This window comes from Ostrinia nubilalis, chromosome 17, assembly GCF_963855985.1.
Source record: "Ostrinia nubilalis chromosome 17, ilOstNubi1.1, whole genome shotgun sequence".
Lineage (NCBI taxonomy): Eukaryota > Metazoa > Arthropoda > Insecta > Lepidoptera > Crambidae > Ostrinia > Ostrinia nubilalis.
This window is the reverse complement of record NC_087104.1, coordinates 5493255-5508528: the sequence shown is the minus strand read 5'-3', so window position 1 is coordinate 5508528 and position 15274 is coordinate 5493255. Positions and strand designations below refer to the sequence as shown.

Sequence of the window (15274 nt, the reverse complement as noted above, 5' to 3'; positions counted from 1 at the left end):
TTTAGTATAAGCATCCACAACTATAAGAAATATAGGCATACAAAACTAATCTTTGTAATAAGTGACCTAATCATGGATAGTTGTTATTGTGGACCATAGTTTACGTTAAGGTTTATAGCTGTACCTAAGGTGTTGATTAACTTAAACAATACAGAACAGCCCACCCACAGCCTACATGAAATTTATAGCCCAAGTCTTTGAAAAGCACTGTTTACGGTGATTAACCAGCCACGCACGATTAATGCTCCCAACGAATCACCTGAGGATTAATTAACAAGAGAATACCTCAGTCTTATCTACAGGGCTATCCCAGAAAGCCGTTTTCGTAATTTCAAGTCTGTCTGTCGCTGTCGCTCACGCGGGAATCTTGTTAGACGTGAAAGGGATGGAAACGTTCGAAACTATGGATGACGTGGTTGAGAGTAGCCCCTCTGGCCTCTGATGTGTTTTGTTTACAGAAATTAATCTTTGAAGCGTGTTGAGGCCGAATACGGCCTAAACAGTCTGGCTACTAAGAAAATGTTTTCTTTTTCCTTACACAGGTATTTATGACTGTCAATTGTTTTTTAATGGTAATTTTTCGCATTTCGTTTTTTAAAAAACGTTGTTGTCTTTTAATTCGATAACGTCATCGAAATTCAATTGTTTTTTCTGGAGACTTTTTTCGAGACAGCAATTTGTACTACCTACGTACCTACCTACCTACCTACCTTTTTTATTTTTGACAATTTACACATTATTTAGTTAATCTTATGATCTTAGTTTTACTTATAAAATTGAAAATGAAGTATAGGTACAGAACAAGTGGTATAATTTATGAATATACAAAATACAAAGATTTAAGCTTATGCTCATCGCACTAACATTGTCTACAGTAGAGTCCAAATCTGCAACCAAATTAAACCAGTGCTAATCCGCTATTCAATTACATGAAAGAAGAAATACAATTGACATGATTGATTTTATGAGTTATGATGAAGTGCTCACGCCGAATTAGGTAAAAAGGTCGGGGCCGAGTAGCATCTGTCTCTGACACCGAATTTATTGCAAGCATCGTTGAACCACGATCCACTCAGTGCAGACCCTTGACAGGTACTGACATTAACAGACGGCATTACGTTACGTTTTATTTAGTGGTCAACTAACCAATCATACCTAATAATAAATACTTTTATGATCATTCAAGAGAGACATTTTTATTTCTATCGGAAATCACATAATAAACGCGGCTGGTGCGTTTAGATGAATGTAATTCTTAAACGCAATGATGAACTTAAATGAAGTTTTTACCAGTTCCTAGTGAAGAATTAAGCTACCTGTACATTTTTTTTTTCAAATTTTTGGGATGGCTAGAAGTATCCCATTTTCTTTAATCACTAATACGAAAGTTGTTCAACAAGTAAAGTAAATTAAGATTTGTGATAATACTCATACATACAGCCGTGTGAAATAAGATTTTGAGCTTCTAAATATTCTACTCCTCGCCTTATGTTTGTTCCTAAAAATAGTCCTTTCACCGCCACTAAATAATTGATTTATTTACGTAATATAGTTTATATTGAACAAATACAAAACGCCTCGATTCAGAAACCATACAAAAATAATTCGACACACAAATTGAAGAAAGATTCGGCCTTACATGTATGCCTTGAATTATGATCTAGCTGGCCTACAAAGGCTAGTAAAATGTATGTAGTTATTTGGCAACAAAAGCTATTCCAGCGTACATTGCTACTTACACATCCGTTTCGGAAGCTTCGAGACTTTGACATATTGCGCTGAAGTACAGACAGACAAGTCAACCAATAAACGTCGTGTCGTAAAGTTAATTTGAATTCACATATTTTTATTTATTTACTGAGTAGGTATCTACTAAGTAACAGTTTTACCCAAAACGTCTTCTATCTACATATCTTTACAAATATAAAACAAAGTCAATCCCGCTTTCTATACACTTAGATCTTTTAAACTAGGCAACGGATTTTAATGCAGTTTTCAACAACAAATAGAAGAATTCAAGAAGCAGGTTAGCAAAGCAATGTTCAAAAATATGTTTTCAAAACTTTCAGGTACAAGTACAAGTATTTGTCTAAAGAAGTGATGAAGGTTAGGACAATGACATCATTTTCATCCTAAATCTCATTCTGTATTATTTACACCAATGTAATTTTCCTAAACTAAACATTTTCAACTTAAAACGACACTAAGTTTCGCACCTAAAAAGTGATATTTGAGCGAAAAATATCAGTAAATCTTATTTCAGAAAATATCAAAGATGAAATGTATAATGTAAATTCACTCGAGCCTATTCTATTCGAGACGATGCCTATAAAATAAGTATGCTTAAAATGGGCTGACTATCATAAGATTACAACATTTAATTGAAATCAGGAGAATTTACGTGCCAAGAAACGAAATATGATATTATTATAAATCTAAATCGAAATCTTATCCTATAAAACATCTAAATCTAATGGCAAAAAGATTTCCACGCAGTTAGATTATTTCATGAACATGGATAGATGTTTGTTACTTCTTCAGGAAACATTTACAAATGTAATAACTAAAGATTCACAACGATTTTCATATCGGCATATTGAATCATCGACGGTCCTTTACTTTATGTTACTTTTTATCAAATTTACGCGGACTAATCTGATACATACGAGTATCTGACGAAATCTGTATTTAATCTACATATAGATCGAGTATTTACAGCCCCACTGTAGTGTAGGTTTCATAATAGCTTAATTTGGCCGTCAGCCAGTTTTTCAGTCGGGCTCAAGAGTAATTAAAAGCTTGCCTCGGATATTTTGCAACTTTATTATCAGATAAACTGCACATATACGTACAATCTACGCGATAATTTATTATTTCCACTTAAGAGAAAAGTTCTACCTTAATGTTTAATAGAGGGGAGTAAAAAATATGTTTTTTATTTTAATTGCCTCAACCGAGCCAGATGTTCGTTAATCCCAAAAATACTGTAATTACTAGGTAGTTGTTTCTGGGCTTTCTGTTTTGGGTAGATAGAAGCAATAAAGGTTACAAGAATGCATCTCGACAAATAAGCTTTAAGCCTTTAACGGGCTTAACAAGTCCAAATTTTTCATTTTTTTTGGAAGGAAACTAAGTTCAAAATAAGGTGGGAACTATATTCCCACTTCCGCACAAAACGTTAATTAGAGCGCAGGAGAACAGAAAACGTGCAAAGTACCTATATATCTCTAAAAAGAACAGTTCACATATTTAGTTGGCCGATAGTTGGGCCCGATTCTGATTTGTATGAAGAATCGGCCGATACCAAATTGATATACCTAATGTGCGCACTTTCATACATCTCTATATTAATTAACAGCCCGACCCAACTATCGGCCAACTAAAAGTTGGTGGTCTGTGCCTAGGCTTACACAACGATTTCTCAAGACGTTATTACGACTTTTTTCAGTGAGAAATTACGAGTATATGTATAGAAAATCTTTTCACCTCGAACTTACGTAGTAAAACTCCAGACGTTGCCAGATTTTATTGCGAATTTATTTTGGTAAACTTCTGATAGTGTATGTGTGTCACATTATTCATGTCTCAAGGATACCGAATTTAACCTAGTTTTCAGAGTATTTTTTTATAAAAATACGGGCCTAAAATACAATAACTGAATAGTCAAATGGCTCAATAGCCATTAAGCTTTGCTAATATTGAAAGACCCCTGGATTGCACCATCTTACTTTAACTATAATAAACGTCAAAAGTCTGTCAAAATCCAAACAAAACACGGTTAAAGTTATTGTTAAAGTAGATGGTAAGTACAACTCAACCTAAAAGCATTGCGCAAATGGCTATCACCTAACTTGATTAAAATAGGACATTATTTTGTCCTTGACCATACCCTATCCTGTGGACCTCACAAACATCAAAGACGGCTGTTTACTAGCCTTGAGTTCACGGCAGTTAGTGGCAAAGTAACGATGTTACCTAGGCACAGTTAACGGGCAAACTTCGCCCCCGTGATCACGGTATCACAGAACACGGTAACGCAATAACGAGTTATAACCTAACTGCGAGTGAGACGTGACCTCTTAAATGGTAACATAAAGCAACAAGTATAAACGTAACGGTTAAGGTGTAATAGAAAATAACATCGAACTTATTTCCTGAGAGGAAAGAGATAACATAAATATTGTTACGAAACACAAAGCACGACTTTTTTTTTTAATTTTCATTTTTCCCAAGTTTTTTTTTTCTAAAGAGATCTTCGTTCGTTCGTTCGTTTCAGCCGAAAGACGTCCACAGCTGGCCTCCACCGCGACCTTCACCAGATCGTCGGTCCACCTAGTGGGAGGCCTGCCCACGCTACGTCTTCCAGCTCGTGGTCGCCACTCAAGAACTTTCCTGCCCCAGCAGCCATCAGCTCTTCGAGCTATGTGCCCCGCCCACTGCCACTTGATTTTAGCGATTCTGCGGGCTATGTCAGTCACTCTGGTTCTCCTACGGATCTCCTCATTTCTGATTCAATCACGCAGGGAAACTCCGAGCATAGCACGCTCCAAGAGATCTTACCTAAAACATTTTCAGGTCCAATATGGCCAAGACAAGACCATATGACTCGCATTATAAAAAAGTTATCAGATCTTATGTAGAGCCAAACTTCTAACTCTACAATCCCTAACTACACAAACTCAACACCTTAGTCAAAACTGTGGTTAAAATGTTATGTGGCATGGCCGTTTTGCTATCGTCATCGATGAAAATTTTATCCACTCTTCATAACTTTTCTGTTATACAACAAGTCTTGTAGTAACAAAACTTTACAGATAATACAGTTTCTATTCTATCACCAAATATGAAATACAAACACGAAATTCGCATTGCGGACTGTGAACTGTGTGTCACGATAACACTACCGCTCCGGTTGACATCGCGAATGTTGGTGACAGGCGATATGAAGCGGAGTTCAATCGGCGAGACTTATAGTTGAAACTTTTTGGTAAACGTTCTCCATCATCTCTCATAAGGTAAGAAGTTATAAAGTATCATAACGTCAGTGAAGTCCGTGGTGAAGTTCTAACAGTGTGTAAGTCATTTTTTGAGGGTTTTAACATTTTAATACCATTAAATGATGAAAGACCGCATGCTTTTTTCCGACCAATCTCCTGTTAATGCACATTTTTGAGTTAGGATTTCGCACTGTTAGAATTTCACTGACAATAGGTAAGTAAGTACATCTATTTAATACAAATTAGACGTCGAAATTAACCGTTCGTTCGTTCGTTTCAGTCAAATGACGTCCACTGCTGGACAAAGGCCTCCCCCAAGGTTTTCCATAATGAACGGTCCTGCGCTGCCCGCATCCAGGCTTTTCCCGCGACCTTTACCAGATCGTCGGTCCACCTAGTAGGAGGCCTGCCCACGCTACGTCTCCCAGCCCGTGGTCGCCACTCGAGAACTTTCCTGCCCCAACGGCCATCGTCTCTACGAGCTATATGCCCCGCGCTCCCGCCCACTGCCACTTGATTTTAGCAATTCTGCGAGCTATGTCGGAACCGAAAACTGTTTAATTTAGTTATATTACTCTCTATACTCGTAATAGCACCTTTGAACAAATTAGGTCGACTCATCTCGACCGTATAATAGTCGATTCACAAAAAAAAGCTTTTATACTGGTTAATGTATATTCAGAATTCGTAACTCAGCTACAGATTACCTAATAGTTACTTTTCATACCTTAACAGGCGTTTAAGATATGATCTGAGACACATTTAAAATTAAATACTTAATAACATAGAACATGTAATTTTCAAAGGACAAAGAAGCCGTCTATATCACATAACGTCATGATCCTCGGTTATTATCTCACAATCTTATCGTAAATTACTTTCTTCAGACTCAATGCTTTACTGAAGTTATTATGGCATAGGTGCGCAATATCTAAGCCGGGGTGGTACGTTTTACGACGTCAGATGAGAAAATAATACGGAAGTGGGATAAGAAAGCACTTCCTCTCTATAAATATTGTCGTTACGACCCCCTACCATAAGGGAAATACATACGGTAGCCACCACACTACCTACTAAATAAAGGTTCTAATTGCGCTGCAATAAATAAATAAGTAGTAGTTTAAAAGTACATAGCTTAGATGTTCTTGATCGACTGTTCAGGAATATTCTGACCCCAGTGTCAACAACCCGCCGAAAAAAACTAAAGCACACAAATATTTCTGAGGTTTTTAAAAATCTCCCGTTCCCCTCTTGTACATTAGTCGAAATAACCAAAATATTGAAAGCATTCTTGAGCTTTTCTCCAAGCTGCTGGCAACCATAATCAACTTATTTATGCTGTCAATAAGTGAACATACCGCATCAATCTCCACTGTGGCTCAGTGCAGGCCGAGTGCTCTCCCAGATAGCAAATAAGCTGCATGCTGTAGGCAATTCATTTAAAATAGACATTTATTCTTTATTGCACCCTTAACAAAGTAAAAAACCACCCAACTAACTCATCAACTTAGAAGCCGTTAAATAAGACCTCTCCTCATTCCATTATTATCCTTATATTTAGATCGTCATCATTTTAGCCAAGGACGTCCACTGCTAAACATAGGCCTCCCCCAATAATTTCCAGATTGACTGGTTGGTAGCGGCCTGCATCTAGCGCCTTCTTGCTACCTTTATGAGGTCGTCTCTCCACCTGTCTACATGTCTAAATCATGATTCTATTAGTAAAAGTTTAATAATGTACTTTAAAAGGACTGTATTTTCAAAGCTTATTTAAACAGTACAGCGTTGGGAGACGCGGGAACTTCCAGATAATTTAATTAAAAATAAGCTACTAGGGGAAGTAATTTAATTGTTCAGTTACACGGACGATAAAGATGTTATGCCTTAATTCCGCTCGTCAGCGCTCCGTCTATTTATAACGGAATGTAACTGTCTGAGTTTTATATTATAACTAGCTTTTGCCCGCGGCTTCACCGGCGTAAAATTTATTTTGATCACAGAGCGTTATAAATTATAGCAACATGTTAATATGTTATTCTGGATTATAAAAAATAATACTGTAAAGTTTCATCACAATCCGTTCAGCAGTTTTTGTGTGAAAGAGTAACAAACAACCAGACATCCATAAAAACTTTCGCATTTGTAATACGCAATAGGACTTAAATTTTATTGAGAATAATAAATAACCGAAGTCTGTGTTACAGTAAGTGACTACGAATTAGCGATGTTCAATGCTGCGAAAATTTCGTAGCACTTATTTCAGTCATATCAAGTTCCATATTAATTTTAAATACTTTAGCTGGTTACTTTCGTAGTTATAAAGCCAATATACAGCCAAATTGCAATCTTGTTGCAATATCGGCGACAATGTTCGCCCACAGGCATCGGGGCAGAGTGGTTTTAAAGATAAAATGGTCCGCACACGTGTGCCTTCCTCAACCACAATGTATTTTGTGATACTTTGTACCTAATTCCCGAACATTATTTTAACCACGTGACACACTTCAAATAAGTATACATGCGTTATTATGTCGACGATTTCACTAAATTGAGCTTTATGTTTATAAAAATCTTATTTTGAAAACTTCGTTTCTGTAAAATTGTGTGAAATCCGTACAGTATTTTTCGTGAAAACGTAATTCTTCCTTGCAAGCAGAGACACAAAAATTCAGCCACCCTTCCCCACAAGCTGCGGTTTCAAAATATTATTAAAAAATATAATATTTTCAGCAAAATATTTCGTAATTTGTGCCCCGAGATAAGAATACCAAAGTGTATGTAAGTAAATATTATTACGCTGTGTAAGCCCTCATTCATCTTTTATGGAAATTCTCCAAGGAATTCACTTCTGAGTTTCACTCGGTTCGTTCACATCGGGCGATTTAATTTCAGATAAAGACTCATCAGCGGTGGGACTCAGAGTCATATAAGAACTCACAAAAATATTTTCGCACTGGCAATAAAAAGAAAGCCGTTTGTGATAAAAACGTGCACTTTATTAAATTAATTGCAGTGAACGAGAGATTCTATTTAACAGCTCATAATAGTGTACTTATTTCGTTCATAAGCCCTTAAGAGGTTTCTTATAAATACATATTTGGATTTAATCTAAATACAAGCCCTTGAATGCTTCTCTTTATTAATTTTCCAAGTATTTGTAAATGCAGTTCTGTGTAGCTCCACGTTTATTTAAATACTGCATATATTTTGTACACAACCTGTGCCACGTCTCCAAAGGTCTCTCTATTCATAATGAAAATTCCGGCTGCCGTATAGTACAAAGGATGCTGCGCCACACAAAGTATGAGTAGTACAATCCTCGCCTGCTTCACTCTCATGCCCTCCCAACCGCAAGCATACACTGCATCGGCCATTGCTAGGCTAGAAGATATCAGCATCTCTCCACCAAAACAATACACCACCAATGGCATCACAGCAGTCAATCCTGTCAAAGCAGTATTAATCAAACCCCAAGAATTCATCGTTTGCAGTGTCGTCACCAATACTATCACCATTATCAAAAAGTGCGCGCCGAATATGACCTTGTACAGATCCCCGATCTTTGCATGAAATCTCATTATGAACTGGTGGTGCTTCACACAGAATACCAGCAACTCTTGGATCTTCTTTTGTTTCTGTATCTCCGTCATTGAATGTTCCGTTGTCATCAGTTGCAAAGATTCTTTCTCTTCGTTGTGGCTATTGTTTTTTATTGGATCCGAGTTTGCACCTTCATTGTAGACAATTCCATGGATTTCGTTGAGAATCTCGCAAATGGCGTAGAAATGGCCAAGTTCATGAGCGAGGAGCACGACAAATAGCACAATGTATCCAGTCTGATTGATTACAGAGAATAAGGTGGCAATAATGGTGAGTGTAAAAGATATCTCGTAATATGGGCTCTCATACTTCGAGAAGATACCTGTGGAAATCATAAAATTAATACTGGTCTTAATTTAATACAAAAAAATAGGGGTGTAAAAGATTGCTTACCATAAATGTCACCAGGCGTAGTCGGCAAATATCGATCATTGCTCAAAATAGTGAAGAAAACAGGCAAAATGAGGTATACAAAATGCGTGAAGCACTGGTTAAGGATGACCAGCCAGGATACCATATGGGCTTTGCGGAGGATGGCCAACATTTGCTTGTGAGCGGAGCTGTGCTCGGAGACAGCGGTAAGGCCCTCGCGACTCAACTCCATAATTTTTCGGAGACGAGAGCTGAAAGCATAATAATAATTATGTAAATTCATCAATTAGCTCTGCTTGCGTAAGATTATATAATATGGTTTAGTATCTTAACATTTTGATAGCCCGGTGAAAGCCAAACGCAAATGTTTACTCGTAGGTAGTCTGTGTAAGTAATTTTTGAAACTGAGAGTTTCATGAATTGTCAAGACCACGTTTGTTACTTTTATGACAATGGAAGAAATGCAGACTATTAATTTTTTGGAATAGTTATAGTAAGGATCAGACTACAAGCATCTGCTAAAAAAATAAGGTAAATTTTTCTACTTTTCGTGTTCCTCCCTTTCATTTTGACAATTTTTGCAGATTATTGATGCTCGTAATCCGAATCTACTAGGAACACTTCTGCACCTGGACGTGAACATAAAGATGAACTTCGACAGCGGCACTACGGTGCTGCTCCAACAATTGATGGCCTGGAAGCTCTTGATCTTGTCCGGGAACACCTGCGACAGGTATATCAGCTGGCTGAAGGTGCCCATGTAGATGAAGACGCCTCCGAAGAGCAGGGCAGCAAATACTGAGAGTATTGTGAATTCTAGAAGAAGAAGATAGAATGTTACCTATTGTCCATTGCAGTCTTTCAGCATCTTTTAATTTAAAGGAAACGAAAGCACAAATAAATCAAAGTGATCAAGTGAAGTGTAGCAAGCTGAAGTGGCAATGGGCAGGGCACATAGTACGCAGAACTGACGGCCGATGGGGCAGCAAGGTTCTGGAGTAGAGGCCACGTACCACGTAGCAGGAATGCGCTGGATGCAGGCCGCCACCAACCATTGTGGAAATCATTGGGGGAGGCCTATGGCTGAAATGATGATGATGATGAAGTTAAGTGTTACACTTACTACGAATTCCATCGTCACCAAATACATTGCGAATACCTACAAACTGCTGGATATAGTTCACCATATTCTTCTGCGTTTTTAACGGGTCATCGCCCGTGTTAAAAATTATTCCTTCGAATTTACTATAATATTTCGTAAACATCTTTAAATACGTCCGACTGCAGAGATAAAGCTCCTCAAAGTGATGCTTTTAATTTTCGTATTTGGGTATCATGTTAAATAATTTGAAGCAATTTCAGATAGTTAATTATGATTATCCGTAAATTGGGTGCTAATTGCTGTAAAAATATTTGAGACAATTAAAACAATATTTTGTGTTATTGTAGCCCAACGTAATAGCCATATTTTTCTTTACAATTAACAATTACATTTTACTTGTACTTAGGTATAATAATGATATCCCACGCCCAAGGTTTGTATTTGTTCTATGTTGCTAACTTCTCCAAAAAATATAATAAGTAGGATTGGAACGGAACGTTAATATTATGTCAAATTCAAGAACGAGAAAGTCAGTCATGTGTTGCATCGAGCTATCGAGGTACATAGCTTATCAAGATTTTCTTTTCCGATCTATGAGCGAATGATATTTTCCTTCCGTAGACATCGTCTGCCTTGGTTATTTTACATTCTAGATTTAATATTGGAAAATTATGCACCGAAGAAATAGTTGGTTGTTTTTTTGTTCAGGCAATATCTTGCGGTGCGTTTATAGTTTTCAAATCCTAATAGAAAGTAGTTATTCGCAAATGGGTAAGTATTCCTCTAGTATAATCTGTTAGAAGTCTGTAGAACTACACTCAGCGGCACGGAATTTGGCCCAAGCCTAAACACCCAGATATGAGGCCAACTAGGTGTTGTATGTCTAAGTTTCGTGTGACATGTTAACAGAACATTTGTTTTTGTTAATTTAATAGGCTACATTAATTAAAAAATGCGTCTGTTTAACTTTTTTGACTCTAGAAACGCATTTCGTTGTTGGAGCGTAAAGAGTAAGGGTAAATTTAAATTCGATATTAAATGTTGTAAGGGGTTAGCGTTTTGTTTTTTGTTTTTAAATTAATATTAGGGTTATTCTCGTTTCCATAATTTGAGAATAATGCCCATTACTCCAGCTCAAGTTGCTCAAATAATGTTGCTTAGAAGTCAAGAGCGTATGCAGCGGGAGATGGCTGAAATTTTCAATTTATGGCGTACAAACTTAAGATACACGTTAAAAAGGCATGACCAGACCGCCTTTTACACAAGAAGACCAAGAAGTGGGGAATTAAGGTGTATGTCAGCGCGCGATGACCCGATTATCGTGCTTGCAATATCAAGCAATCGGGTTCTCACTACGTTTGAGATACGCCAGCGTTTACAAACAGCAAGCCCAGTGAATGTCAGTGAGCACACAATAAGAAGAAGGATGGAGGATCATAACCTGCATACTCGAAGACCAGCTCGAGGACCAGAACTTCTCCGACACCTTCGCGAAGTGCGACTTACGTTTTCTAGAGAACATGCAAATTGGACGCAAGGCTAATGGAGTAAAGTTCTATGGATCGATGATTACAGAGTCACCTTAAGAGCTCCAGACGGCCGTGGAAGTGTATAGAGAAGGTGCGGAGAAGAGTTACTACGCAAACAGACAGTTTTCATAAAGAGTTTACTCCATTAGTCTAACGTCCAATTTGCATGTTTTCTAGAAAACGTAAGTCGCACTTCGCGAAGGTATCGGAGAAGTTCTGGTCCTCGAGCTGGTCTTCGAGTATGCAGGTTATGATCCTCCATCCTTGTTCTTATTGTGTGCTCACTGACATTTACTGGGCTTGCTGTTTGTAAACGCTGGCGTATCTCAAACGTAGTGAAAACCCGATTTCTTGATATTGCAAGCACGATAATCGGGTCATCGCGAGCTGACATACACCTTAATTCCCCACTTCTTGTGTAAAAGACGGTCTGGTTATGCCTTTTTAACGTGTATCCTAAGTTTGTACGCCATAAATTGAAAATTTCAGCCATCTCCCGCTGCATACGCCCTTGATTTCTAAGCAACATTATTTGAGCAACTTGATCTGGAATAATGGGCATTATTCTCAAATTATGGAAACTAGAATAACCCTAAGATTAATTTAAAAACAAGAAACAAAACGCCAAACCCTTACAACATTTAATATTGAATTTGAACTTACCCGTACTCTTTACGCTCCAACAACGAAATGCGTTTCTAGAGTCAAAAAAGTTAAACAGACGCATTTTTTTAAATTAATCTAGCCTCTTAAATTAAAAAAAAATGTTCTGTTAACATGTCACACGAAACTTAGATATACAACACCTATTTGGCCTCATATCTGGTTATTTAGGCTTGGGCCAAATTCCGTGCCGCTGAGTGTATAATTGCGAACGAAAAACTACAAAGTTCTTCTTAACAAAAGTTACGAGAAATAACAAAAATAGTTGAGATATTTTTCCAGTCATGAGAGACGTGAAGAACAAAGAATATCTAGACTTCAGTAAGTTTGGCGACATTGTATGTAAGTACAGTCGACAGCACATCAGACTACTATATATTTTTGTTGCAAAGTAGCACCTATGACAACGTCATAAGATGCCTCAATGTGTACCTTGATGTGCTGTGTCTGTACTATTTTTTCTAAGTGTTTCCATCACACAGTGTCCCCAGGCGTTGGACCACAATTTCTTTATGATTACTTGCGCTATATTTATTGACCGAGTTCCATCCCGTAGGATTAATTTGTTATCTTGCGTCGGCGACACAATTTTGCGAGTTCTCGTCTAGTTGTTTACAAGTATCATAATGGCTCCATAAATCGCACGTGTAATGATACTTCGATGTGATTGCCCAAATTGCTTTAGAATACAGCTTTTAGTAGAATTTTGGCCATGTGGTTACAAAGCAGAATAAGGCCATTCATTCTTCCCGTGTAAGTGTCATGAAAAGCGACAAAAGGATAGCGAACTTCATGACCTCCTAAAACCACCTATACAGGGTGTTAGGTAAATGGGTATATGAGCCGACACTAGCCCATGTTAACATGGTCATATAAATGGTATGGTGAAGTCAGAAATTTGATTTCATCATTTTAATTTTTTTTCAAATTCAAATTCAAATTCATTTATTTGCACAGGAAATTTAAATTTTCATACAATTTTTTTTATATAAAATCCGATTTGTATGAAAATTAAAATAATTAAAATGAAGATATCAATTTTCTGACTTCACCATACCATTTATATGACCATGTTAACATGGGTTAGTGTCGGCTCATATACCCATTTACCTAACACCCTGTATAGCAAGCCATTACTCCATTTGCTGTACTGCTGCAGAAAAACTAAATAACTTGATTAAAGCAGTCTGTCTTAACATACCTAAGCATAATCACTGACACAGGAACGTGTTCTCCGAAACAAGATTCACTATTATTTGTCTGCGTACCAAACATTTCTTGTAAGTAGTTACCTCAACACACACAACGGAGCAACTCCACAGTTTTATCCCAGGAACTTATTAGCGTAGCCTCCTTTGGGACTCCAATTCAAAACATGTGTAGGTACAGTCACACATAATAATTTGAAATCCTTGTTGAATACTTATTAATATGGCCACTATACAGCCTAAAATGGCAGAATCACTTCAGCGGGACTATACATCCCAAAAAAATACAACACAAAAATAAGTCTCTCGTGTACACTGTAAAATTTGTGGTTACTATTAATTGTAGCACTACAATAGGTAGTTCTTAGGTAATAGTATAAAAAGACTTCGTAATGTTGTACAAAGTTAATAAAATAAAATGTAATTCAAGGCCGGAACAACATAAACCAACCGTTATTGCAGGATTAGAGGCAAAGTCCTTAACAAGGGCAAAATCCTTTTAAAGGTAAGTAAAGACTTAAGGATCGTGTCAATGTCAAGCAATAATGTCCTTAAATAAGGTTATGGTACTTGAAAATGTTATACATTTACATTATTTTGGTAGTCGAAAGCACACTACATTTTCGTAGCGAAAACGCAGTTATTTCTTACTACCTTCCTACATACCTACCTACTTGTAATAAATTCCACTAAATATGGTCGAATTGTTGGTCGATTGCCCATCCATTTAAATATCGAACACGACATTGGTTGCCTAATTATAGTGTCCGCCACCAAAGCGCTGCCACCACTGAACTACAAGCAACTCTTACAACAAGCCGCAAATATCCTTTACTTACCAAAATAGTAACAAATGAGGCTCTCATAATCATAGTGAACCACTCCATATCACCAGGTTGCACGAAAAATACCAACAAACATTCACTAACCGTACTCATGCAGATTTATTGGTGTGTACTTTCCATCCCAGAAGGAGATACATTACATATTTGATTCATGGCTCTTTATCTTTCAGCCATTTACTCCAGAAACATGTTTTAACAAATCGTACGCAATTTTTCAGTTCCTTCTCAAGGCTTAGCCTGAAAAATTCATACGTGCTCGAAAGAGGCTTCTTCAGTCATTGATCGAGGATGTTGTGGTTTCATTTCGAGATAAAATCACACACGTTGGTAGATCTATCTTGTTCAGTGATCGAGAAAATTGCTCGTGTGCTACATAAATAGAAATGAGGTCATCTTACAGCTGGTTATTTTGTTGCCAAGAATCTTACCAAACCCCGAAAGCCTCTTTTTAATATCTTAGGTAGGGCAATATCTTATTAAATAATTAAATTTTGTAAGTATAAAACTCTCCCACTTTCGGGGAAATCGCCTTTTAATTGTACACACAAGGTACCTACACACTCCACATCGTCATGACAGTGGATGACAAGCACGTTTTTGCCACATTTTAGACACGCTTACGCTTGTATAAAGAGTAGGTATCCTATATATAGGCATTATTCATCTTGAGGTCCTTAAATTACGAATCTAGAATCTTACCTTCCCAAGAGTTCCCCACCAAAAGTCTTTGTATTCTCGCAAATGTGTGGCGTTTCTCGACGTATTTTGCCCGAGACATCAATTTCCGAGATTCCACGGCCTGCTCATTTATTGTTTATGAAATTATAATAAAACAGCAGCGCGGGCTGCTGACAAACGCATTTCATAAATCGAGCGGCTGACTAACGACCTGCCGCGATGCCGTGACGACCTGCCAGCAGGATTCACTTTCACGAAATTGCTTGCTTGGAAAAATAAG

General features: G+C 37.4%; 1 protein-coding gene across 1 annotated transcript; it reads right to left on the bottom strand.

Moving 5' to 3' along the window:
• Window positions 1-8124: 8124 nt before the first annotated feature.
• On the bottom strand, window positions 8125-15094 carry LOC135080225 (odorant receptor 10a-like). The gene is made up of 4 exons (XM_063974907.1): window positions 15016-15094; window positions 9599-9785; window positions 8991-9220; window positions 8125-8919 (listed from the first exon to the last, which is right to left on the bottom strand). Exons 1-4 carry the CDS (start codon window positions 15092-15094, stop codon window positions 8183-8185), a joined length of 1233 nt encoding a protein of 410 aa, XP_063830977.1. The 3' UTR covers window positions 8125-8182.
• Window positions 15095-15274: the final 180 nt, after the last annotated feature.